The sequence below is a fragment of the Botrytis cinerea genome, chromosome 4, assembly GCF_000143535.2.
Source record: "Botrytis cinerea B05.10 chromosome 4, complete sequence".
Taxonomy (NCBI): domain Eukaryota; kingdom Fungi; phylum Ascomycota; class Leotiomycetes; order Helotiales; family Sclerotiniaceae; genus Botrytis; species Botrytis cinerea.
In genome coordinates this window covers 2,027,635-2,053,134 of record NC_037313.1, presented here as the reverse complement: position 1 = coordinate 2,053,134, position 25,500 = coordinate 2,027,635, and the positions used below count along the sequence as shown (strand labels likewise).

General features: G+C 43.4%; 11 protein-coding genes across 14 annotated transcripts; 7 read left to right on the top strand and 4 right to left on the bottom strand.

The window, feature by feature from the left end:
- The first annotated feature begins 103 nt into the window (after window positions 1-103).
- On the top strand, window positions 104-2,335 carry Bclst8. 4 transcript variants are annotated; one of them, XM_024692694.1, is made up of 5 exons: window positions 104-417; window positions 632-653; window positions 723-1,218; window positions 1,269-1,653; window positions 1,716-2,335. In XM_024692694.1, the coding sequence occupies exons 1-5, from the start codon at window positions 396-398 to the stop codon at window positions 1,757-1,759; spliced, it is 969 nt and encodes a 322-aa protein (XP_024548474.1). In that variant the 5' UTR covers window positions 104-395; the 3' UTR covers window positions 1,760-2,335. The 4 variants fall into 4 exon arrangements, with proteins under 4 accessions (XP_024548474.1, XP_024548473.1, XP_001557755.1 ...); XM_024692695.1 differs by having other exon boundaries at window positions 1,269-2,335; XM_001557705.2 differs by having other exon boundaries at window positions 104-653.
- A 1,167-nt stretch (window positions 2,336-3,502) lies between these two features.
- BCIN_04g05970 (hypothetical protein) lies at window positions 3,503-4,517 on the top strand. The gene is made up of 5 exons (XM_024692693.1): window positions 3,503-3,606; window positions 3,655-3,731; window positions 3,780-3,894; window positions 3,952-4,039; window positions 4,112-4,517. The coding sequence occupies exons 1-5, from the start codon at window positions 3,517-3,519 to the stop codon at window positions 4,219-4,221; spliced, it is 480 nt and encodes a 159-aa protein (XP_024548472.1). The 5' UTR covers window positions 3,503-3,516; the 3' UTR covers window positions 4,222-4,517.
- An 823-nt stretch (window positions 4,518-5,340) lies between these two features.
- Window positions 5,341-7,094, top strand: BCIN_04g05960 (hypothetical protein). Its single transcript, XM_024692692.1, has 3 exons — window positions 5,341-6,267; window positions 6,321-6,662; window positions 6,723-7,094. The coding sequence occupies exons 1-3, from the start codon at window positions 5,736-5,738 to the stop codon at window positions 6,752-6,754; spliced, it is 906 nt and encodes a 301-aa protein (XP_024548471.1). The 5' UTR covers window positions 5,341-5,735; the 3' UTR covers window positions 6,755-7,094.
- Window positions 7,095-7,619: 525 nt separating this feature from the next.
- Window positions 7,620-8,821, top strand: BCIN_04g05950 (hypothetical protein). Its single transcript, XM_001557701.2, has 2 exons — window positions 7,620-8,216; window positions 8,325-8,821. The coding sequence occupies exons 1-2, from the start codon at window positions 7,964-7,966 to the stop codon at window positions 8,594-8,596; spliced, it is 525 nt and encodes a 174-aa protein (XP_001557751.1). The 5' UTR covers window positions 7,620-7,963; the 3' UTR covers window positions 8,597-8,821.
- A 2,034-nt stretch (window positions 8,822-10,855) lies between these two features.
- On the bottom strand, window positions 10,856-12,331 carry Bcski8. Its single transcript, XM_024692691.1, has 4 exons — window positions 12,251-12,331; window positions 12,167-12,203; window positions 11,511-12,074; window positions 10,856-11,449 (listed from the first exon to the last, which is right to left on the bottom strand). The coding sequence occupies exons 1-4, from the start codon at window positions 12,251-12,253 to the stop codon at window positions 11,076-11,078; spliced, it is 978 nt and encodes a 325-aa protein (XP_024548470.1). The 5' UTR covers window positions 12,254-12,331; the 3' UTR covers window positions 10,856-11,075.
- Window positions 12,332-12,433: 102 nt separating this feature from the next.
- Window positions 12,434-13,394, bottom strand: BCIN_04g05930 (hypothetical protein). Its single transcript, XM_001557699.2, has 2 exons — window positions 12,953-13,394; window positions 12,434-12,900 (listed from the first exon to the last, which is right to left on the bottom strand). Exons 1-2 carry the CDS (start codon window positions 13,305-13,307, stop codon window positions 12,641-12,643), a joined length of 615 nt encoding a protein of 204 aa, XP_001557749.1. The 5' UTR covers window positions 13,308-13,394; the 3' UTR covers window positions 12,434-12,640.
- Window positions 13,395-13,524: 130 nt separating this feature from the next.
- Bccdc10 lies at window positions 13,525-15,107 on the top strand. The gene is made up of 3 exons (XM_001557698.2): window positions 13,525-13,812; window positions 13,879-14,441; window positions 14,491-15,107. Exons 1-3 carry the CDS (start codon window positions 13,677-13,679, stop codon window positions 14,821-14,823), a joined length of 1,032 nt encoding a protein of 343 aa, XP_001557748.1. The 5' UTR covers window positions 13,525-13,676; the 3' UTR covers window positions 14,824-15,107.
- Window positions 15,108-15,395: 288 nt separating this feature from the next.
- Bcguk1 lies at window positions 15,396-16,742 on the top strand. Its single transcript, XM_001557697.2, has 3 exons — window positions 15,396-15,571; window positions 15,720-16,039; window positions 16,175-16,742. The coding sequence occupies exons 1-3, from the start codon at window positions 15,442-15,444 to the stop codon at window positions 16,496-16,498; spliced, it is 774 nt and encodes a 257-aa protein (XP_001557747.2). The 5' UTR covers window positions 15,396-15,441; the 3' UTR covers window positions 16,499-16,742.
- Window positions 16,743-16,976: 234 nt separating this feature from the next.
- On the bottom strand, window positions 16,977-18,252 carry BCIN_04g05900 (hypothetical protein). The gene is made up of 3 exons (XM_001557695.2): window positions 17,892-18,252; window positions 17,675-17,759; window positions 16,977-17,605 (listed from the first exon to the last, which is right to left on the bottom strand). Exons 1-3 carry the CDS (start codon window positions 17,955-17,957, stop codon window positions 17,553-17,555), a joined length of 204 nt encoding a protein of 67 aa, XP_001557745.1. The 5' UTR covers window positions 17,958-18,252; the 3' UTR covers window positions 16,977-17,552.
- Window positions 18,253-19,188: 936 nt separating this feature from the next.
- On the top strand, window positions 19,189-20,891 carry BCIN_04g05890 (hypothetical protein). The gene is made up of 4 exons (XM_024692690.1): window positions 19,189-19,395; window positions 19,458-19,636; window positions 19,693-19,983; window positions 20,052-20,891. Exons 2-4 carry the CDS (start codon window positions 19,505-19,507, stop codon window positions 20,469-20,471), a joined length of 843 nt encoding a protein of 280 aa, XP_024548469.1. The 5' UTR covers window positions 19,189-19,395; window positions 19,458-19,504; the 3' UTR covers window positions 20,472-20,891.
- Window positions 20,892-21,107: 216 nt separating this feature from the next.
- Bcaxl2 lies at window positions 21,108-25,247 on the bottom strand. The gene has a single exon (XM_001557693.2). The coding sequence runs from the start codon at window positions 24,973-24,975 to the stop codon at window positions 21,340-21,342; it is 3,636 nt and encodes a 1,211-aa protein (XP_001557743.2). The 5' UTR covers window positions 24,976-25,247; the 3' UTR covers window positions 21,108-21,339.
- Between the last annotated feature and the right edge of the window lie 253 nt (window positions 25,248-25,500).

Below are 25,500 nucleotides of genomic sequence, written 5' to 3'. Positions count from 1 at the left end.
GGTCCAGCTATCACGTGAGCTTTCTATCGATGGAGAATTCACTCAACCCTTTTTTACATGGAAGCTCAGGCAAGCTCAAACAAGGCTACTACTACAGCTGCAAGGCTACGAAGTGATTTGATGGTGTTTCCTCGGAATAAATACTTCCGACCGACTAATGTAGAAGGCGGTCGATTAGCATCCAGCAGAAGAGAGGAGCTCCCAACCGTCACTATCAATATCATGGTTTGATCCGTTGGAACTCTGCATACATATTTCTCTATTTCTCGACAACTCTCTACAACCCACTCTCCCGGGCAGGTGCAATTGCCAATCCATCACCACTTTTCACACTTCTTGCCTTTCTTGGTCGTTTCTGGCCAATTCATTCAATTTGTACTGGGAAGGAATAGACAATGTCCGTTATTCTGTGTACTGGTAAGCTACGATTTTTCCCTCGTCGACCTGCTCCAATCTTCAGATGGATTGCTTTCTTTACCACCACTTGGGTTGAAAGCTATTTTACAATTCATTCCTTGCACCGTCTCTTCTTTCATAGGCACGTTCCATTTCAGACCTCAAATGGCCTATCAATCCGTTCTCGTATCCGGAAAAGGAGACCCTATTAACATTCTTTGCGTTCTTGTTACAGCTGGCTACGACCATACAATCAGGTACGACTCACTCCTAGTCTCATGTGGGATCTACAACAACATGGGTCGCTGATGTTCTACAATTCTTAGATTTTGGGAAGCCCTCTCTGGTATCTGTTCTCGAACAATTCAACACCCTGATTCTCAAGTCAATCGATTATGCATATCCCCAGATAAGCGTTTCTTAGCTGCGGCGGGCCATCATACTGTCAAACTTTATGACATTAAGTCGACCAATCCAAATCCGCTTCTCACATTCGAGGGACATACAGGAAATATTACAGGCGTCGCATTCCATTGCGAAGGGAAATGGATGGTTACAAGCTCTGAGGATGGCACAGTTAAAATCTGGGAGACTCGGAGTGGTACCGTTCAAAGAAGTTATAGTCATGGCTGCCCAGTGAATGATGTAGTGATTCATCCAAATCAAGGTGAAATCATCAGTTGTGATCGCGGAGGTAGTGTTCGTATTTGGGATCTTGCAGAAAATAACTGCTCCCATCAACTTATTCCAGAGGAAGACGTACCTGTTTCCAGTGTCACCGTCGCAACTGATGGATCAACCTTGTGTGCTGGTACTAACTCGGTAAGAGCATGCGTGCGAGATGCGTCAGACTTGTATTAACTCCTGTTCAGGGCAGCGTCTACGTTTGGCAGCTTCTTCAATTCCGCGAAAAGACCCAGCTTATGCCAATTACTCACTTCAAGGCCCACAACCAGTATATCACTAGAGTTCTTCTCTCTCCAGATGTTAAGAAGCTCGCAACATGTAGTGCCGACCATACAGCCAAGATTTGGGAGGTAGACTTTACTGCTCTAGCTCCTAATCCAAACCAGCCTCAAACAGAAGCAAGAGCGTTCAATCTTGAATCAACCCTGACTGGTCATCAAAGATGGGTCTGGGATTGCGCTTTCAGTGCCGATTCGGCTTACCTTGTAACTGCCTGTTCAGATCACTATGCTCGTCTTTGGGAGTTGCATAGTCAATCGGTAATCAGACAATACAATGGTCATCATCGCGGTACATCTACATTGTTTCAAACATACCCCCACAGTGCCCCTTCTGACCGATATCTACTATAGGACTCGTTTGCGTCGCTTTGAATGATTATTCTGAAGCCCGTTAAAATTCGCATCGGCTCGCGTGTATTGATTTTGGCGTTCCATTTTCAACCGGTTGCGGAGTTATAGGACTTATACATGTTGCATATCCTGGGAGATTTATTGGGTCCTCTCTACTGACTATCCAGTTCATCTACTTGGTGGTAATTCTATGCATGGCTCTGGCGTATGTAGGTATGGGCTCGGTTGGCATGGCGTTGTGACATAATGGCAGTGTATCACACGGCGTTGTGCATACCATGGATGGATGGCTAACATTCAATGAAAGTCATCAATTTGAATGACGATCGCATCAAATATCATTAATTTTCACAAAGCGAACACCAACCCTTCTTTCGGTGATCGCAATATAGTCCATCACCAATCACCGAGATTTTCCCAGTCACTTTTCGTAACTTCCATCAAATAATGTCCCAATTCCTCGTTCATCGGCTCCGCAGTTCTCCCCGTATATCTTGACGCGCTCATGATACCCACTAACCCTCACGTTATTCATCTTCGCCCAAACTCCTTCCGGAATCTTTACCTTCCTTCATCCACGCAGTTATATCCTATTGTGTGAAAATTTCATATTCATAACAGCCAGACCCATATTCATAGTCATCATATCCGGAAGTCACTTAGCTGGTAATAGATTGTACATGATATTCGCTAGATGGTTTGAAAATACCGAAACCGTTCTCAAAAGGTGGAATCGAATTATTTGATATTTTCTTCGGGTAATTTTAGAACAGAGACATCTATTTTGCTGCAAGCATGGAATTGATAAAGATTAGATGATGTGGTTATTATAAATATGGAGTTGGTGTAGAAGGAATTCGGAAAGTAAAAAGGAGCAGAGGGAGAAACTTTTTGATTGACAGGGTGTGAATGAGGCGATTGGTTTCGAAGTGGATTTTATAGATACTTTCTGTCAATCTACTGGTACATCGAGGATGCCGTCCTTATAGTAGAGAATGTTGAGATGGAAGCCATGGAGAGCAAAGGTTTTGCGGAATTAAGGAGGGCGAGGTTAGGGGGTTGGATACCAGGCAATGGAAATATAAAGTATCATGACTGAAAATTACCGAGCGATATGTTTAACTTCAACAAGCAATCATTACTATTTCTATGTTTCATCAAATTAGGAGGTTGTAGTCTTGAATCAAGCTTGCTCAAAATACAACAGTGGAAGGGTTTCAACCACATCGAAAGTCTGATAGAATATACACGACATGCGCTTAGAGTGGGATATAGGATTAGAAATGATATCAGTCAAAGCCAAGATTAATAGATGACTATATACTTGGACTATATACTTGGATTAAGGTGAATTAACCCACCTATCTCATGGAAATCAGGATTCACTGCTATTTCACATGTCTTAACAAATCATTATTTAATACAAAGGTTTTGTTGCATATCTGCAAGAACTCAGTTTCACTGCCGACAATTCTCTCGTATCTAGAGTTCAGGTTTGGACCAAGGTCCAAACTATGAGCAATGAATAGAAGAGATAAAAGTGCGGATGTTATCAAAACTAATTGATGTAGTCACGTGAAAGTCACGCTTTAAAGTAAAAGGCCAAAAAGTCAATACTGCGAAGTGAATGCTATCTTAAGCTAGAAGCAAAACGTAGAGACCATCAAAAGGTTCTTGATTAATTAACCAATCCTGAAGCAAAGTGATTTTGCGGTAGCAAAAATCATTCTGTGTGGATCCTGCTGCCTTCAACTCTACGGTTTCTTTCACTCTCCAACCACAACTACGATTGAATTATAAAATGGCATCACAAAAGAATGCCTCGCATGCAGAAGTGTGGGATGATTCCACACTTGTAGACTCATGGAATGAAGCTCTACAAGAATATGAGGTAAGGAATACAATCGCGATTATGCGAACTTTGCTAATATCAAAACAGAAATACCATAGTATCCATGCTCGGGGAGAGAAAGTTGAGGATGTATTAAACGCGTTCGAGAACCAAAGTAATGGAGTGCAAGTTTATCTTCCCCCGAACATTATGGCATGTCTAACCTTTCTTAGAGAAGGGGCGATGAATGAGGATGGCGGAGAAGTTGTTGAAGAACCTCTGGAGGAAAATGTTGTCATGCAAAGCGAGTTTGAGCAAATCGATGACCATACCCAAGCAGGACCTAAAGTAAGCATTGGAAAGATCTACCAATATACGTTTTGACTAATTCTTGTCCATCTCAAGGTTGATGACCAGCCCGCACCAAAAGCGACCAAATCTAGTTCATCGTCTTCAAAAGCTCCAATATTTCCACCACAGTTGATTGGTCAAGGTAAGACGTGCAAGTTTTTTTTTCTCTCCATGATTTACGTGAGATCCAGGCTGACGTGGAGTTCTCAAACAGTTCACGATGAAAATCTTAAAAATTTACTGATGTCTTGGTATTATGCTGGCTATTATACTGGATTGTATGAAGGCCAACAGCAAAAACAAGAACCAAGTAAGAGTACATAATAAGTATAAGGCATAGGATGGATCCTCTATGAGGAAACTATTATCACTACTGCGACTATCTGTGACACGGATAGTTTGAACCATCTGATCTTATTCAAGCCGAATCATTAAGATTGGCATTGGGATGAAGTCCGAGCTGTGCCATGTTGTGCCGTTGTGGCAGATATCACATCCGTCAAAAGCATATGAGGGAGGATCTCATAATAGCTTGTACTTCACGGAAGAACCAATGTTACAGCAGGTATAAGAGACATATATTATGTGGTTTCATGATTGACAACGGGTACCATACATCATTGCGCCTTGACCGAAGTTTCTTTACTCTTCTCACCATTATATTCCCCAAGGAGTTCATCATTATGCTTATGATTAGAGGTGGGACCGTGGGACTCACTTCATGAGCCTTTCGTATTGTGTTTATGATGTTGTCGATAATGAACACCTCGAATTGATAATATCTGGGATACCAAACCGCCGCGTTCATTCGATATAGGGTTCTACAAGGCATTACTGAACGTTGGCGTGCGATGAAACGGTCATTTTCATCTCACCCCTAGCATATTCAAGTTCAAAAAACTTCAATGCCGAATTTCCCATCAACTCATGATATCTTCCCACGCCCCCATCAATTATCAGATAAAATTTCTCCTTCTTTTCATCCGCAAATCTAACGTTCGAGGCATTGGCTTTTCCAAGGATTTTAGCATTCAAGTTTACTTATGTCCAGTCTCCCGTCGTCCCATTATGACAGCTGAGACGATTCTGACACGCGCCCCAGGAGGTGCCAAAACAGTAACTGTTAGGGCTGGACCGGGGTAATTGTTCTCATAGGGCAAAAATTAGGCTTTGATATAGGCCATACTATAGCTTGTGCATACAATCTTCAGTGTCCTTTGGCGTTAAAATACAGGGATGTAAGATCCATGATTATCTTGCGTTTGGACTTGGCACGATGGCAAGGGTTTTCATCACATCTTCATCCAAACCTCGTTTCTAAAACGTTGGATCTTTGGCTTACAACCTTGGATTAAGCCTTTTAGTAGTGCTTTTCCTTCCGTTGTGGCAGTTCGATTGCATTAGATCCGGACAAGTAGGTCTCCGAGTGGTACGATAAATCCTGGAGGCTTTTCTCCTCCGTTCATTGAGTCGTTTCGACCAAGGATGTTCGAAGCAAGTGCTTTTCATTTTGTCTTGAAGTCCTGGTATTGCAGTTCTTATGGTTGAATTTATACCAAGGCCTTCCCCAAGACCTGATGCATTGTTTTTCGACATTCTATCATTCATAAACTTGTGAACATTTTCCTTCACTCTTCTCTACTCTCTCTATTAATTACTATCACGAGCAGGCCCTCGACAACTGGCTACGTTACTACTCAAATCAACTCACGATCATTACACAAGCCAAGACAACTTTGATAGTTTAATTCTTCTCCGCAGCGCGGCTTATATATCATTCTTTCATATACATCTCGTATCTACACGGCATTCCGTCCTTATATCCTAATATATTCATCATGAGATCCTCAGTCATCGCAGCATTATGTGCAGCACCATTGGCATTGGCCGGTAATCTTCAACATGACTTGGCTGGACGGGGAATAATTACACCAGAACTCGCTGAGAGATCATCAGAGCTCGTTATCAATAAGAAGGAGATCACAATTGTACAGGCTAAGAGTGAGGAAATCATTATTATCTGGACCAACGACGGCAATGGAGCTGCAACTAAAACGGTGACCGAAACGAAGACTGTCGGTCAAGTAGCTGGCGCAACAGCAGCAGCAGCAGCACAAACAACACATACCGTTGTAGTTGGAGGCGCCGCTGGAAAGGTATATACACCCGAGTCGGTCAATGCTGCTGTAGGGGATATGATCGTGTTCAATTTTGAAATGGCAAATCATACCCTCACTCAATCAGCTTTCACATCACCTTGTGAAAAGTTGGCTACCGGTGGAATGGATAGTGGTTTTATACCCAATGTAAAAAATGCCATAAGTCCACCTCCAGCAATGGCTATACAAGTCATGGTTGACACTCCTCAATGTCAGTATACCACAGAAATCATTCAATCACAAAAAATACTAATACAACTACAGGGTTTTACTGTCGTCAAGCTGGCCACTGCGGTTCAGGAATGGTTTTCAGTATCAATCCGACTGCTAATAAAACTCAAGCACAGTTCAAGGCAATGGCCGTGGCACAAAATGGCACTGGAAGTCAGAGTGCCATTCAAGGAGGAACCCCTGCTGGCGCTGCCGGTAGCGGAACCCCTCCAAGTGCTGTTGCTTCAGCTGGCGTTGCAGCTGCTACCGCGACAGTTGCTTCTGGGACTGGAACAGTTGGCGCTGATGGAGCATGCTCATGTAGTTGTCTTTGTGGACAAGCTGCGTTCCCAAATGCTGCTGTACAAGGAGTTGGAATGTTTGGTGGGGTTTCTGGTTAGTATCTCTCTTCTCATGGTTATTCATTCTCATTACTTGAATCTAACAACTATGTAGGTGCAATGCCCATGTCTTTACTAGAAAAATAGATGAACGAACGAATGAATGAATGAATGAATGAGGGATGAAATCATCGCCTCTTCTTCTTCTTCTTTCTCTTCGTGGTATGGATTAACTAAACGCATAATGTCAAGATGGAGAGAAATATGAGCTTTCTTTTTTACGATATGATGGAAATAGCAGTCGCCCATAAGAGGCTTGACGCTTAGGATAGGGATATGGGAGAACTTCATGTATATGACTGGATCGTATGTTGGATTGGAGTTGTTAGATGTGCGATGAAGGGAGGATGAATTGCCGTGATATGTCTTAATAATAGTTATCTTTTTATAATGCTCTTCCATAAATGAATGAACACATATTTTATCAACAGCATTATCAAAATCATCCACACAAGGTATTCTTATTGAGCTGTTTGACCACCATTTTATCGACAGGAAAGGGTCTATCAAATTTCAAATTTCAAATTTCACGTGCACCTCTCCAGTCTCAAATCATCTCCCCACTCACTTAAACTCTAAGGTTAACTCAAATTTTAAAATCTGGATCCTTTTCTACCTGACGTTCATACGAGGTGGTTCACTCTCCAATTTCCATCTCCCTTACCACGTTACTCGCACGTACTTGGAGCAGCTGCTCAAAACAGAGCAGCCATCATCGTCCCCCCCAAACCCCATTGCATCCAAAATGCGTCAGTCCCCAAGATTCACATTAGTTCCACCACCACAGCCTATAAAAGCAGGCCAACTTCGGGTACCTGGCACTAAAGCACCTAAAGCACAACTCTAAAATTAGCGTGCAGGTCCCCCAAATTCCAATCCTTCCCCGCCAAGCAGGGCCAAGCTCCCACCATGCCCCATTGAGAAGATTCATATCAGAACAGGAGGAATCTCTGGCGACCTTCATTTCTTTTACGAATGGCTCTTTTGAAACATTTCCAACCTTCCTTCCTACGTACATACATACATAGAGAGAGACCTACTACACACCTTTTCCAAGGAACCACTGATTCTTTCCATCTCGTTGCGTATTGTCGCTGTCCTCTCTTTTATTTATCGATCTATTCCATTGTGAAGATTCCACATTCTTTTACTTATTCACTTCTCTTATTTTAAATCTACCGTCGCCATTGCAATTCCAGTGCGAAACGTCACATCCATACAAGCAAGATTCGCAAAAGATTCCAAAAACCAACCTCCATTCCAATCCTCACTCAACCACACCCACCAACCGCAAAAATGCAAACCCCAGCTCTCCTCACCATCTCTCTCCTCTTCCTCTCCAATGCGCTCTCCGTAACAGCCACTCCTCCCGCATGTCTCCTCGCAGCCATCAACGTTCAATCCGACCCCTCCGATCTCAAGGCCCTCTGCGGAACATTAGAAAATGCCGTGACAGGAAACATCACGGATAAATGTTCGAAGGATGCTTACAAGGAGGCCGTGAGCTCTTATCAAGCTACCTGTTTCGAGGGTGCGGGGGTGAACATTAGTAAGTGTTTACTATTGATTTCTTGAGAATCATAGCAGTGAAGGGAAAGGAACCATCAAGAAAGAATCAAGAAGTGCAATGCAATACAATACTAATCAAGTCTAACAGCAATTACATCCTCCTCCGCCTCCGCCACAGGTACAAAAACAGCATCTCTCTCTGGCTCCGCCTCTGCCTCTGGCTCCGCAAGCGCAACAGCAACTGAAAGCGGAGCAAAAGCTACCGGAACCGCTACTGCAACTGGTGCGAGTGGATCGAGCGTTAGCGCGACGGCAAGTGGTACTGGTGCGAGCGTGGCTACGGCTACAGGTGGTGCGGGAGCTTTGATTGTTCCGGGATTTTTGGGAGTTGTTGGAGTTGTTGGTGCGGTTTTGTTTTAAGGGAAGGAATAGGGTTGATTGGCGCGGGGAAGGAAGGTCGTGGAGAGAAATATAGCCAGGTGCTAGATGGGATGTGAGGAAGTGGGTTCAGAGGAAGGAGAGGGGGGGTAGTGTAGGATGGAGAAGGGAGAAGAAGATGAATTTGTGCATATTTCAGAGATACCAGGATAGTTTCTTGACAGTTTAGTGCGGCGAAGTTGGGGATGTGAATGGATAAATAAATCAATAAATCGAAGTTGTTCTTTCGTGTTTTGCTGCTGTTTTGTTTTTATATATTGTCAGATGAGTATCGTGTCATACGTCATATCGTATCTCTAGCATCGAGCAGATTCCGGGAGTTGATACAACTTGTAGATTCTATACTCTACAAGAACGAATGCTTCGTTTCATTTCATTTCATTTCATTTCATTGTCTCATAAAGTTTTCCGCACATCAGAATCTTCCAACATATTTCTTAACAGAAATTAGCTATAGGAATACTTCTGCGTAGGTATTTGGATATTTATACTTCTTCTTGAATCTTTCACTTGTTCACTTGTACAAAGTTTCGAGATCTTCTATTCTGTACTCGAGAGCGAATATTTCTGTATATGTATATAGGTATCCATCTATCTTCAAACTCTGAGAGTGAGTGATTACTTACTTACTCTCCTTACCTGCTTGTAGTGCGAGATAAAGATAGCAGCTTCGAGATTCGTTTTTCTTGGGATGGCATCTGGGGTCTGGGGTCTGGGGTTTGGGGTTTGGGGTTTGGATTTTGATCGCGTTTGTTTGGATGGGTTGTTGGAACGGGAATGGAGGATGGAGGTTTGGGGGTTTGCTTGTGGGGGGTGGGTGGAGGTTTTAGGATGTGGTTTTGGGGGGGGAGGGGGTAGGTTGTTTTGTTTTGTTGTGTTGTGTTTTCTGCTTGGATTAGATTGGGTTGGGTTGGGTTGGGTTGAGTTGGCCTGTTGTATACAGAGTTATATATATATATACATCTCTCCCCCCCCCCCCCCCCCAAATCCACACACACAGTCAGTCAGTCAGCTAGCTAGCTAGCTATCCGAATCGCCAGAGATCTAGAAACCGAAATCGAGTTTCTGACTCGACGCTCTCTGTAGGATCAAGATTGAAGATTGAAGGTTGGAGATTGAGGAATATAGATGTGGATGTGTAGAAACCGTCCATCTATCACTCACTCACCCATTCACCCATTCATTTATTCACGCGTGACTTCTAGAGAAGTGAATACTCCTCCCCTCCCCTTGTAGATCATGCTGATCTTCAATCTTCAATCTTCAATCTCTAATCATCGACAATACAGACTCGTTGATTCGTTCATAATATCTATCTATCTAACATGAAATCATCCAGCGAACTTCCTTCTCATTGAGATTTTAGAGTGAGGAATCTCCTTTCTTATTCCTGCTGTTTATATCTTGGTTATCTGTATTTGTATTTGTATCTGCATCTACATTTACCTTCATCTGCATATGTGTTTCTATCTGCAATCTTGTTTGCACAGTTAGATCAATGTATAAAATGCTCCTGTTTGGATGGATCTTGATTCTTCTTCTCAGAGTTGATTTATAAAAGGAAGGGAGGTATGAGTTTGTAGGAGATATGCTGACTTGACTTGACTTAACTCAACAAAATGATCCAATAAATAAACAGCCCACATCACATATAGAATAAGCAATAAGCACTATCCAACCTCTAAACTCCAAATTTCAAACTCTAAACAGCAAACCATATAAATAACATAAATGACCTCATTATCCCAGTGATCACTACTAAGTGATTACCTGAAGCATCAGCATTCAGTCACTAGCAAATGACAATTGACAACTCACAGTTCACATCAAAACCAAAACCAAAAGCTAATAACACAATCAGGAAGTCTAGCTAATTATTAGTTCCAAGACTTTTGAATTATTCTCCGAATATCTGGTAGTTTGATCTGGCCTCAATGCTTTTTATGCGGCTATTTAACCGAGAAGTTTTTATATTAGTATGAATGGAATATCAGTTGTTAGGATTCTGTTATATGATATAAATATTGAAGGGTTAGGTATGTAGGTCTTCATTATTTTGGTGAAGTCTGAATAAGATGCGGAGAGTGGCTTGCAAGTGTGATTATGGTACGCGTGGAGATGTAAAGACAGTGAAAAAGGAGAGAAGAATTGGTGACTAGTGCTTCGGCATCAAAGAATTGCCGCGGATCCATCATGTTCCTAGAATGTGTGTAGACATTAATATGGATATTATATGCAACTTGCAATATCTTCGCTTGAATTTTTATTTGTGATTTGGCTATTTAGTATGCAAGTGTGCTGCATTTGAGTAGCCATTAGAACTTTTGGTAATACTTCAAGTCTGAGCTATATCCCCACGCTCATGTTGAGTATGAAATCCGACTCTACACTCTTGGTACAGTAGCTTTAGCAAAGCTCATCTTTCTCTCCTCTAACCTCTCTTTTCCCCTTAAATATCAACTCAACCACCTGTAGCCTCTCTATAAAAGCTCAAACTCCCATTTGCTCCCGCTGTAACAAACGCCTCACTTCTCCCCTGCACTTTCGGCAACCATTTGACAGCCCAAAGTGCTTTATCCGTCTCACTATGGGTCGCCACACAGTTTCTTCCCTCGACACTCCATACCTTCACTTTACCATCCCAAGCACCACTAACTAGATATTCGCCTGTAAAACTCCAATCAATGCTGAAAATCCAGGCTGTGTGGCCTGTCATGTTAGCGACTTGTTCGCCATGGGTAACAGAGTAGAGAGCGATAGCTGTGGAGTCGCCGGCGGCAGCGAGATAGGTAGAGAGAGGAGAGAAGGAGATGGTGCGAATTGGTTGGATGAGTCCTGAATTTGTTAGTATGCTAGCTCTCGTCCCGTCCTAGATCAATTGAAATGTGAAACTTACCAGGTAAACTATGTACCATTCTTCCCGTATCATTATTAAAAACATAAACACCCCCATTTTCATGTCCACTGGCTGTAAATCTTCCATCCGCACTAATATCCACACATAGCCCAAAGCTTCCCTTCGTCTCATACTCTCTTGTTTTCTTGCCTACACTTTTCTTTCCCGCGATCTCTTCAACTCCTTGTAATAAATCCCACACCCCAATCTTCCCATCAATAGTTGTTGCTGCAAGGAAATTTCCATCAGCACTCAATGCCAGTGCCCAGATTTCACCAGGCTTATTGCCATCGAGAATATGGCCATGATGAGACCATTCTTCCGATCCGTCTGCTTGGGGAGAAGAGCTCCATATACTAACTGTACCGTCAAAGCCGGCAGATGCGGCGATAGTGCCAGATCGAGAGGTGCAGATGTGGTGACAGCCCAGTTTATGGGCGGGGAGAGTCTGGGTTAGAGAGGGAGGCGTGGTGAGTGTGCTGTGGATCTTGAGGGTGGATGTGCCAGAGGCAGAGAGGATAGAGTTAGGGGTTACGGCGAGAGAAAAGATGTCTGTTTTATGTGCTGGGCTGAGTTAGCATGAAGGCTGGTCTTGAGGTATGGCTATCGGAGCAAGCAGGGGATGGTGAGGTAGAGGGGCAGTTTGGAGGATTTACCATCATCAATCGTATGGGTTGTAAGGTATTGTTTCGACTTTTGAATGTTAGCGCATGTATTTTTGTATCCAAGACTTTACATACCATTGTCACCGCCTCATTTGAATATTTGGGTGTGTGGTTTTTGGAAGAAGAGGTGTTTTTGGTGGATGTTGTGAATAAAGCTGAAGCTCTGGAAGCTTTGGCGGGGTTGAAGAAAATATCATGACCTCACATGTAAATTCAGCAAACAAATTTTACATAACATGAAGATAAGATTAGAAAAGTTGACGGTGCAGTAGGATTTCTTATTTTGATGTACAGTTTTATAAACTGTACCAGTCTTGAGGATATATACCTCACAGTTCAGGATCTCTTCCCCATGTCCCAAACGCCATGGCGGATGCCATCCATACATGATCATCTCCATTTCTAATTCCCATCAGTCCCCTCATCTCACATACATTCCATTTTCCCTCTACTCCTAAGAATCACCTAGTCGATCCTTCTCGAGCCAATAATCTGCTTAGGATTCTTCTCCTCATATATCTTTCTCGCAGCATCCTTAGCTGCCTTCTTTTCTGCCCGCTTAGTTTCCAACTGCTCTAACTCTGCCTCTTTCTTTGTCTTTCCTTCTGCGGCTCTTGCTTTTCCGGCTTCTATTCTTACTTTCTGCTCAGCTATCTCATCTGCTCTGGCTTCTCTGGCAGCGGCGTTTGCTTCGTGGGCATTGGTCTTGAATAAAGTCTTGATCTCTACATCATTGTTAACCGGCATCCTCTGATATACCATGTACGGAATCTTTACCAGCAACACAATATGGACATAGTAAATGTGCTCTCTTAATGTGACCACAAGCAGAGCATCTGTTCAAGTTCGTAACATCCTGTAATCCTTTGCCTGCCATTTGCCTATGTCTCTTCTTCATGTGTGAAGTCTTCTTCTTTGGCACGGCCTTCAATATTCCCTCCCATAGTCCTTCGAGAAATCCAGGAATATTAAGATGGATCGCAGATGGGATGGCGAGCACTGGAAGTAATGGATGGGACAATTGTCGCGAGTATAAAGTTGTTGACCTGGTTGCGAAAGTTGCTGTTGCAGGTGCCAATCGTGGAAGAAATGACGAAAGTATCGACGACGTAGTAGCATGAGCTGCCGCCATTTTGATTGAAATATCGAAGGGGAATGAATAAAGGATGTATGGGTATTCAACCTCGCTGTCGATACCAATTCATCAAAATCTTGAATCTTTCACTTCTCGGCTCGCATGCTTAATTCACTAGTTTCCACTCACAGATAAGCTAGCGCATTTTAAGATTAGCTCAGAGTTGCCCAATTACTTTCCCCTGAAGTGCACGCTATATTGCCAAAATAATCTGGAGACTGACCTCCTTCCCTAACTTTGTTCTTTATCAACGACTTTTGATTGCATATTACTTTCGAAGATAAACATCTTGATTTTTGTTTCCATTCAATCCAAAGATAATACCCTCGTTTAGAAAGACCCAAGATTTAATACACTCTTTCCAAGATGTCAACAATAACTGATAGACACGCTCCTCAACCTTCCGTATTCCCAAAGAGCCATGTTGGTTTCGATAGTATCACGTCACAAATTGAGCGCAAGCTCTTGAAACGCGGTTTCCAGTTCAACGTTATTTGCGTCGGTGAGTTTACTTGGTACATTGTTGACAAGTGATTCGAGAGAGTTTTCTAATAGATTTGTCTCGTAGGACAAACCGGTCTCGGAAAATCCACCCTCATCAACACCATTTTCGCCTCACATTTGATCGATTCCAAGGGAAGACTCACCCCAGATGAGCCAGTACGATCTACCACCGAAATTCAAACCGTTTCCCACATCATCGAGGAGAACGGCGTAAAGCTGCGACTCAACATTGTCGATACCCCAGGTTATGGAGATCAAGTCAACAATGATAGATGTTGGGATCCAATTGTCAAGTACATTAAAGATCAACACTCTGCATACCTCCGAAAGGAACTTACAGCCCAAAGAGAAAGATATATTCAAGACACTCGTATTCACTGTTGTTTGTTCTTCATTCAACCTTCTGGCCATGCCTTGAAGCCAATTGATATCGTGGTTTTGAAGAAGCTTTCAGATGTTGTCAATGTCGTACCAGTTATCGCCAAGTCAGATTCTTTGACTTTGGAGGAACGTGCTGCATTCAAGGAGCGTATAAAGGAGGAATTTGCTTTCCACAACTTGAAGATGTTCCCATATGAGAATGATGAGTTTGATGAGGAAGAGAAAGCGTTGAACGCACAAATCAAGGTAAACTATACTACATTGGTGTCTCAAGCAAGCATGCTAACAATATTAGGACATCATCCCATTCGCTGTTGTTGGATCTGAGAAGGATATCATTGTTGGAGGCAAACCAGTTCGAGGACGTCAAAACAGATGGGGTGTTATCAATGTCGAGGACGAAAATCACTGCGAATTCGTCTACCTACGAAACTTCCTTACCCGAACCCATCTCCAAGACCTTATCGAAACCACATCTCAAATCCATTACGAAACATTCCGTGCTAAGCAATTGTTGGCCCTCAAGGAGAGCAGTGCTGCAGGACATGCTGGTAGCAGACCAATCAGTCCATCAGCTGATAGAGAGTTGAGCAGAAACTCTCAAAGAATGACCATGAACGGCTATTAGTAGAATTCATGGGATATGAATGATGGCTAGTTGGTGGTGATACTGGGATCTGGTGAGTTTGGATGACTGGTTGTGTTTATGATGGCGAGATGGTATTTGCCAAAAGCGACAATTTTTTGAAGGGAGGTTAGAGGAGAGTTTAATGGACTGCTTTTGTGGAGCCGGGCTTTTCTAAACTCAATATTGCTACATTTCTCCTTTGCTTAATTAGCCCTTTTTCTTTAATATCAAGAGGGTTCATTTCAATAGTAAATAATAAGATCTTCTTTTGATTCTTGGGGTCAATCATATCTTGTGATTCTGTCGATGAGAATTTGAGAGAGTAGTATGTGACCTCATCAATTTGACTTTGCATTGTTGATATCATCTTGATGGATCAAACGAATGGATTAGAAAGGCCAGGATATTAAGTAGGTCTGGCCATGAGGTTCCATCCAGCGGTCCGCATCAAGAGTGTGATGTGGCTGGCTTTCCTGGCCTAAATTCTCCGGCCCCAAAGGACCCTCAAGCGCTAACGTCGATAAGGGGTTTCCCCAGCTTTATCGCACGACCAGCACGCACCAATCATTTAAGCGTCCTTACACTACTTCCACTTCTCAAGTATCATTTTCTACACATATGTGTTTTCTCCAACCGCCACTCCTGCGACATAGTATACTACGCAAAACCTCAATTGCAGTCCGCTTTCCTCGAACTTCTTCTCGGAGCCTCAGCACGGGTATCTTTACCAAAATTGTGAATATGTCTCGTATGTTCTCTTTCTGCTTTCCCCTCTTGACGAAGGAGGAAAAAAAAAAGGATCTCTCAATATCAATATCGACGTCGGAAGAGAAATAGATAATCAAAAGCCCAAGACCAAGACCAAATCCAAAACTAACATACGTTCCCCCCTCCAGCCATCCCCCCAACCACCAACCCCATAATCATCAGCGGCCCCTCCGGCGTCGGAAAAGGCACGCTCTACTCGCGGCTCCTGGCCAACCACCCCTCGCTCTTCACCACTTCCATCTCACACACAACGCGCGCGCCGCGTCCGGGAGAACAGAGAGATGTGGATTACTATTACGTGTCGATGGAGGAATTCGAGGCGATGATTGCGGCGGGGGATTTTGTCGAGCATGCGAAGTTTGGAGGGAATAGGTATGGCACGAGTAGGAAGATGATTGAGCAGAAGAGGGGGGAGGGCAAGATTGTGGTTTTGGACATTGAGATGGAGGTTTGTTTTTAGATTCTTTTTTCTTTTCTTTTTTTGGGAGAGGAAGAAAGTGGAGGGGGACTACTACTCTCACTCTTCTCTCTCTGCTTCCTATTTTGGGGGGAATGAAATTGCTAATACGGTGGGCTATCACAGGGTGTAAAACAAATTCATTCGCTCTCCCCGCCATTCCCAGCTCGCTACGTATTTATTTCTCCTCCATCCACTGCAGATCTCTCACCTTACCAAGTTCTCGAGAAGAGATTGAGAGGAAGAGGAACGGAAAAGGAAGAATCGATTCAAAAGCGTTTGGAACAGGCAAAGCTGGAATTGGAATATTCAAAGACAGAGGGGGTTCATGACAAGATTATCGTGAATGATGATTTGGAGGTTGCGTATAAGGAGTTGGAGGATTACATTTTTGGCAAGGAGGGAAAGGCCGCAGATGAGAAGGAGGCGGGCGTTAGTGTTCAGGACTGAGGAAGAGTGAGAGAGAGGAGAAAATGATATTGTGGGGTTTAGAGGGTAGTATGGTTCGAGCGTGTGAAGAGAGAATTCGCATTGCGAGAGAAGTTTCCCTCGAATGTGCAAATGCCACACGAGCTCGCATATAGAGATTGCGTGGTTCTTTACATGGGATTGGGCGGACATAGAAAAGACTTATATACCTAGACAAAAGAATACATATAGTATCAACCTCCAAATTCATAAAATACAAAGTACAAATGATGAAATTGCATGTTTCTCGGGTATGGAATAGGGGTTTTGACTGGACGGTCGATTACGTAGGTCATATTTTTGAAGCGGTCATTTTTTGTAGTCCATAACTTTGAGAGCAGTTGGTACACTTTGAAGGCCGCTTGTCAAGGCGGGCCATATGGAGTAGACCATTTCGCAGCATCCACAATCCACGGGGATCAACTTCCTCGCACTCAACACCAAACAATGAACTCTAGTCTGACAGCATTATTGAGAAACTTTATTAAAGAGCCTACCCATATTACATGGTTCTGACACCACACAACGAAGTTAACGAATGATTCCCGCAACATTCATCCATCCATCTATCCATACGATCCACCCATCACAGCCAAAAAAGCCTAGGCAATCCACGCATTCTAGAATAAACGACCGAATTTCAACCTCCCCTCACAATGAAAGAATTCCCACGCGCGTTCTAAGATTTTAAAAATTTCAAGGACCGAAATGCTGCTCCGACGCTGTCTGTAACACCTTGGGGTGGGGGGTTCAAATGTAATGTAGTGTGAAATGTTTAAGGAAAATGAAAATAAAATTAAGATTCCTGGAGATGAGAAATATCGGGAAAGTCTGCGAACTTCTTTCGCGCCTGTCTGCCTGCCTGCCTGCTCGCCTTAAAACTCCATCCTTTCTCTCTGGGCGAGCGAGGGGCGAAAATTGTTCTGTGAGATTCGTTCTTCAGATAGATGGTGGGATTTAAGGTGATTTCATATCGTATCATGGCGGAGCAGTTTGATAACATCGGAAGATGAGAAGAGGTTGAATGGAATGGAATCTATTTCTTTCCTTGTGCGGCGGCGAGTGCTTCGGCGGCTTTTCTTTCGTCGGCTGGGAGGGGGGGTTAGTAGGTGTGATTGGGTGGATGGGTGGATAGATAGAGGACTTGGGGAATCGTACCTTTCTTTTGCTTCTCCATTAATAGAACACGAGTCTTATCCTTCTCGGCCTGCATTTGCGATTTCGACATTCCACTTCCGGCTTTCTGTTTAGGGGAGGGAGGGTTAGTACGTATGTTTAAGAGAGAGGGAGAGAGTAGCGGGGTCCGTATGGTAACATAGAAACTGAAATATAACTTTCGAAAGACCTAGAATGGAGATGGGAAAAAAGAACATACAGCAAGTTGGGCTTGTTTCTTAGCATTAGCCTCACGGGACTTTTCTCTCTGATTTCCTCTAGCCATTTTGGAATAATTCAGTAGCAAAAGGGATTGGGATTCGATGAAAATCGGGTGTGTGCAAGATATGGGTTGTGTATCTTGTGTGGCCTTTTTGTCTTTTTGCAAAATGCAACGTGAGGGTTTGGTCAGATTGTGGAAAAGAGAAAATGAATGGTGTGTGAGGCTGAGAGAGATATGCACGGAGACAGACGCAGATGTGAGAAATGAATGTTCTGGATTATTGATACGGAGAATCGGAGGATGTGTTTAAGCGAAGGACGATTGAGAGGGTTTGATTGGTGGATTGGGGGGTTAGTGCGAATGAAAATGGATGGGCATGGATATGGATATGGATACGGATGTGGATAAGGCAGAATGAAAATAGAAATCAAAGAATAGTCACGTGCTAGACCAGCACGACGAGATGGAATTACAAAGTCTGTTTCTATTTACAAACACAAGTTATAACAAGATGTGTGTATACATTGTGTGGACGTATATGTATATATGCAGTACGTACATCCATTGGCTCTAAGTTTCTCTCTTCCTCTTTCCTCTCTCTTCTCTCTCTTCTCTCCCTTCTCCCAACACTCCGTACACGCAAATCATGAAACATCCTTACCCAAAGGGCGCCTTTCATCCAATGATTGGAACTCTACTTTTATATCACGAAACAGAGCTATCTCCAAACCTCTCTCTGACTTAACAACCAATTCATGCATTGCTTTTCTCCTTCATTGGATAAGAAGCCACTTTGTACTACGATGATCGATGTCAAGCGCGTCTTTCCACCTCTTTCGCGCCAGAGAGGAGTTCTCCTTAAACACCTTGAAGCAAACCGAGTTTGGGTGGTCAAACCTTACCTATTTTCATCCATTCATTTCTACCCCTTCTAGAGTCCTCTTCCGGATGGATTCTCAAGGTTGTACATATTGGTCAAAGAATCTCTAGTTAATCTGCATCTTATTGGATTTCCTTTCATCTTTTGGTAGAGAATGGGATAATAAAGAGTTCATTCACCCCACAATAGCTACATCTTCTGGCGTCAAAGTTTGAGTCAAAGGGTTTTGGGGTTACTTCTTTCAATCTCCATATACATTCACCTTTTCGTTTTCTTGTGTCTATTGTCTGTCTGTGAGGACAATAGAACGATTTCGAATAGATCGTTATTTCTATTGTTAGAATTATTCAGACAATGAAGTCGGGACTTCATTGAGGATCAATTGTTTTATTTAATATATCTTCCTTTCCTCCTGTTTGAGATTCTGGATCCGTTTCTTACTTTTTTGACTTTGAAAATTATCATACACTTCTTCACGATCTTTCTAGACCTTCTATACACAACTACAACTTTACTTACCAAGTCTCATACTCACTCTTTACTTCATACGTACTTTGAAAGCATTTCAAAACTCTACTCTCTACTGCAGGCAGTTTACTACTACGCTTCTTTACCCCCATTGTAAGTTCCTCGTTGTCATTGTCTGGGATAATACTCGAGACACTTTGCTAACAAATTCTTAGACTCGATATTTATACATCTGTTCGTTCTTTAACATAAGATAATCGCGATGTTGAACGTCAAACAAGCCGGCCGAGGCTTTGTCATTCTTAACATCATCCGTGTTATGAACATTATAGCACTCCTCGATGTTATCGCAGCAAGTTGGATCATGCTTGTCATGACCGTCAAAACCTCCAACGTAAGTCCCTTCTCCCCTTCCTGATAATATTAATACCCAACTAACACCTCACCCAGTTCTTCTTCTTTGATGGAATTTCTCACTTCATCACTAGCTCCATCGGAATCTTCCTCATCATCTCAGAGCTCTCCCTCTTCAAAAAATACTTTGAGAACTTCTGGCCCCTCCTCTGTCCCCACAATGGGTTTCTCTTCCTCGGTCTCTCCATGTTAGCTCTTGGTTTCAACATCCTCGGAAACTTGAACAAGAATGCTACTTCTGTTCAGAACTTAGGATTACCTATGTGGCGTGTAGTTATCTCTTCAGGGTGTCTTTCAGCTATTCTAGGAGGTATTAATTGTATTGCCGTAAGTCTTTCTCCTCCTAACCCTTTTCCTTCCACCTTTTTATTAAAAATTTACTAACAAACTCACAGTCCCAAATCTTTACCACCAAAAACAAAACCGCACGCCAACTCCGCGCCCACGGTGCGACTGACGCCCCCAACCCCTACGAAAAACGTCTCTCGCTCCCCTCCTCCATCAACAACGACCTCCCCTCCTACTACAGCAATCCGGCAGAACGCCGCAAATCGCGCTTCCCCTTCCGTCTCCCTCTTCGCTCCTCGCAAATCCACATCTCCAAACCCGTTATCTCAGATCCGCAACCCTTTCACCCAGATCTCGAAGTCGGCGAAAGCTACGATAATCAGAAAAATGATAGAAGTAGCCCCATCGTTCCCGGTATCGAGAGACCACCCACCGCGATGCATCCTGCAAATTTGAGGCCGCCACCTGCGCCAAGAAGTAGCATCTATAGCGTTGCGAGTAATGTGACGAGGTTTACTAGGATTTAGTGAGGGGCTGGGATTTATGTAGTTTTGAGCGTGAATGGCGTGCCAATTTGGCAGGAATAAATTAATCAACCAAAAGTATAGCATAGCATAGCATAGCGTAGCGTAGGATAGGGTAGGATAAATAGGGAGATTTTGAGAATCCGGAAATAAAATACGATGGAATTGGTGTTTAAGGGTGTTTAGGAAATGGATGGATATATGGAATACCCCAATGATCCTTTTTGTTTTTGTTTTTTGTTTTTTGCTTTCTCGTTTTTTGGGGGGATTTTACAATAGGGGATTGATGAAATGGAATGATATGATATGATATGGCATGGGATGAATGGATAGATGGATGGATGAATGGATTTCTTGATGGTTATTCACGAATTTCATTGCCATGTATACACGCAGCTAATTAAACGATTTGTTTTAATAATACCTACCTCTTCTGTCACTTTACTTTGCTTTTCTTCTTAATATGATTTCGAGGATCGATGTAATTGTAAATGTGAATGTGGATATACATATAAATGTAGATGTAGATGTGGATTCGTGGATATATATGCTTACTAGCCTCTAAGTGAGGTGAATGATTGATAAATGGTAAGTTTCAAAATGTCATATTGGGGAATCAGGGTCGCTTTGTGTACTTGTTGTATGGCTTAATGTATTATCATAACATATCATATCATATCCTATTCTACTCTATCCTATGCAACTCCTTCCCTCCCTTCCCCCTTCCTCCCTCTCACCCATTCCTCCTCATCTCAAGACGCAAAATAAATAACCCAAAAATCATCCATCACACAAACCAAATTCCAATCCCAAATCCCAAATCCCAATTACCCCTTCCTCTCCCCCTCACATCATCCCAAACCAAACCAAATCAAATATACGCGCTAAAATCGCCCTCGCTCCCCACCCCCCCTTCAGCATGCCGTCCAATCCTCGCCTTCGTACTCCCAATTCTCCGATTCTCCCTCGCATCCACACTGACGGGTCTCCGTCCCGCTCCCATCACCATGCGCGCATTAGGTCCCACGATCAAATTTCCCATCGTGGGCGATTCTTCCCGGGTTCTGTCGTCGGATTTGACGTCTTTTCCTTTTTCTTTGGATATCGGATGAGAGGTTGAGGGGTAATGAGAACCTTCTTTTATATCTGCATCGGTAGATCGTCGCAGTGATGGATTTTGCTCGTGCCAGATGGAATCTGCGGATTGGGCTCCGAGATCTGGGGTATAGGGATTAGATAGGAAAGGCGAGAAGTGCGGGATGGCGAGTGTGGAACTTCTTGCTCTCGTTGTATTTTCCGTTGCGCTTCCACCTCCGATTCCAGATCCGCTAGTACTACCGCCCAAAGTGGGAAGTTGAGGGATTTGGGGAATCGTCGTGGTAGTGCCGTGTCGTATGAAATTTGGTTGCGAATCTACATCTGTGCTTTCGCCCATGCTTTCCCAGCTGCCGGCGCTGAATTCGCTGGCGAGGATGTCGCTACCATTTTCTGTTTCCGTGGTTTGTTGTCTTGTTCCTCTTTCCTTCTCTCTTTCTCGTTCTCGTTCTCTTTCTCTCCTATCCATTTCTAAAAGCTGCATATGTCTACTCTGATTCTGAGAAGCATTTCCCGAATCAGGCACTTGCTCCTGACGAATCTGTAATTCTTGCATACTCGGACTCACACTCTCGAACCTACTGTCTAAGCTAACCAAACTGTCACTCCCCCTCAATCTACTTTTACTAAATGTAGCTTGGATATACGATCTCAACTGTCTGGTACCTTCTTTAGCGCTCGAATATCCATTCGGATATGTTATTCCCAGCGAATCGTTATTGGTACCCGTACCAGCGGCTTGTACTTCATCGCCAATCTGCACTTCTTCAGGCACCGTTGGCGAATCCGCATAACTTCTCCTTGCCTTACGACGCACAGAAGCCATTCCCCCGCCGCTGAAGAAGGGAGATGCGCCCCCACGACGAGAGACTGGTCGTGTGCTGATGCTACTATACGACATTCTACTATTTCCTCCTGTTTCCGACTCCCAAATTGGTGCTGGGGCATGAGGACTCTTAGGTACGGGTTTTATGCCTAAAATTTCCTTGCCGCCACTTTGCGATACCGTTGCGTGCCCAAATTTCAGAAGGTCAGTGGAGGTAGTTGAGTATACGCTTGTTGCACTGCGATGTTTATCAACATCCATATCAAGAGTGTGAACAGTTTTCCACGTGCGGGAATTGCGTGCGAGACTAGGATGTTGACCATGTCCTATACTTCCCCTACGACCTGGTGTATTTAGGACATCGAATGAAGAAATGGATTCTCGAGCTCCGTGACCAAGTCCACTTAGCCGTTTATCTACACCTTCTGCCAATGCGAAATTGAGATTTCGAGTTGTTGATTTACGATGGGCTCGTTTTCTCTCGTTATTCTGACTTTGTTTGTTTTGTCGTGGCGCAAGAGGTGCTCGGGTTGCCTTACTCCAATCTCCTGATAACACAGAGAAGTTATCCAAAGGAGAGGATGAAAAATTACTATCTGACAAGTTCAATATTGTACCATCAGAAGGATTGGTGCCAAAGAGACTTTGGCTGCCAAATTGGTTCATCTCACTATTCCTCAGCCTTGGATCATTGCTAACAACATATTGTGATCGTCTTGTATATCCTTTCCGTGAGTAATTCGAATAGTTCCGTTGCAGCATGTTAGTACTATTTGTTCTCGAACTATCCAAAGTGTAATCCGTTTCTTGAGTATTCCTCCATGTACTCCGATTCGGGGTCTTACTCAATGCATTTTCTGAGTTTGCACGCGCCCTGTTTCCAAAGCTTTGAGATTCGCGAAACTTCGACTTTGGAGCCAAAGTTTGTGAGCGCCGGAGCGATTTGCGATTGTCATGAACCACGATATTGGGAGTAGTTGATGTATAAACACTAGAACTAGCATCGATAGAGAAGCCAGAGGTATCGAGTTGTAGTGGTGCAATCTTTTTGGTAGAATATGCTCGTTCTATGCTAGACATGCTTTTTATAGGACCTGAGATATCCTCTTTGGAAGGTCCGCTTGAACGTAGTGAGGGACTAGAACGTCTTCTGCGGTAATAAAACAGACAGAGGATGAGTGCGATGAAGACAACCAATACTGGAACCACGATTGCTGCTATCACGCCTTTGCTCAAATTCGCACTTGCAGGTGAATTGACACCGGATGTTGCAGATGTACCCGATGCTGATGGACTGTTTGTGGGTGAGGAGCCATCTGATGCTTGAATGGCCAAATTGAAAGATTCAGAGCTAGAGCGTTTGGATGTCTTGGAGGTTGCTGTAAGTGTAATATTGATGTTCGAAGGTTTAACAGATGTAGGCACCTTTCCCCATATCCTGAAACTATGAGCATCAAAATATATCCAATCCGTTGGTGGAGACACTTGTGCCGTTAACGTAGTATCGTAATTGTTTCCAATATAAGCACCAAGGCTGATAGAGAATTTAGATCCGATACTTGCATTCACATCTTTAATAGGACCAACGAATAATGCTGTAGCTATCTTGATGAGCACCACAGTATTAACTTTATCCCCATAAATATCTATAGCCTGTACGGAGACATTGTACGAGATGGCGTCAGATGGTGGTGTTCCGATCAGACTGAGAGTCGTGTTATCGAAGTCAAGCCATTCTGGCGTTTGAGCAGTAACTGAAACTATACTTGAAGCATTGGCGGGTTGCCCATCAAGTTGCAGACTGTTTTGTAGACCTGTGTAATTGACCTCCACTCCTGGTGTAGCATTGACAACCAAATTTACCGTGCTAAATGCTAGCAGATGCACCCCAACTCTAATGTTGAAAGGGATCGATGCTCCAGAGTATCCAGATATATCCGAAGCAATGAGCTGGACTCCGAAAGTCTGCGGTGGCTGTATGAGAGAGGCATACTCTGGTGTTTGACCGCTAAAAGTAAGGGTTTTCTCATCGAAAAAAACCCAAGAAGGCAAAGGTGTGTCATCGACTGTTAAAGCGTAGTATTTAAGAGCTGTTCCGCTGGGACTTGAGAATGTTGCCGAATCGAAGCTGATCTCGAAGGATGACGAAGGATGGTATAATAAGGTTGATGGTGCTGAGAAAGGCCCTTCTGAAGCAAGCTGTGATTGGGCTGATATTTTAATTGTCGGTGGCGAGTTTTTGGACACTACTAGAGTAGTATTCGACGTCACAGATCCCGAGGAGTCGCTTGCAATCACTCCGAAGATGACCTCCGTTACTGCTCCACTGCCAGTATCACTACTAGATGGTATGCCTGATAATGTTCGAGAAGTACTATCAATAGAGAGCCATTGAGGCGAGTCCGCTAAGCTGTAGCTGAGAGGGGACGTTGAAGTGAATGTTGATTGAGGAAATGTATACGAATATGGTATTGACACGCGCGCAATAGGAGGGAATTGAGAATTGATGGGGTATGCGATAGATGGTATAGCATCAACGACCGCTCCAAGGATAGCAATGCCAGACAAAGTAATCCTTAATGCCATATCCAGAGAGTCTTGCAGATGTAATTCTCAGAAAGTCCGGATGAAGATACTACTTGCATACAGAATGAGAGATAATACATGTCAACAGAAGTTTTAGATGAAAACGGCGAATGGCAGAAGAAATCTGACATAGGGAAAGCTAGATACCATGGACTTGCCATCCCCAGATATTCCAAAGGCGCAGTAGAGGGGGATCCACCTATCGGTATCACCCTACCTGAAATTCGAGAACCATCGTGATGCAAGGGATAATGAACTATCACAACCCCGCCTTACTAGAAAATTGAAATATTTATGAAGGTTGACATGCTCAATTGAGGCTATACATAGTCAAATTCCACTGACCAGCCCCACTGAAGCGAGCAACATTCTGTGGCAAGTCTGAGGAAACAAAAATACTATCAGGAAACCAATCCGAATAGAATTGTCGGATTCATCTTCAAAGTTTCGTTCCTCCCCAGTCAGCTAACCATCTCTAATAATTTCGTACGATTGTGATAGCAATAGAGGGAGGTTCAAATTGAA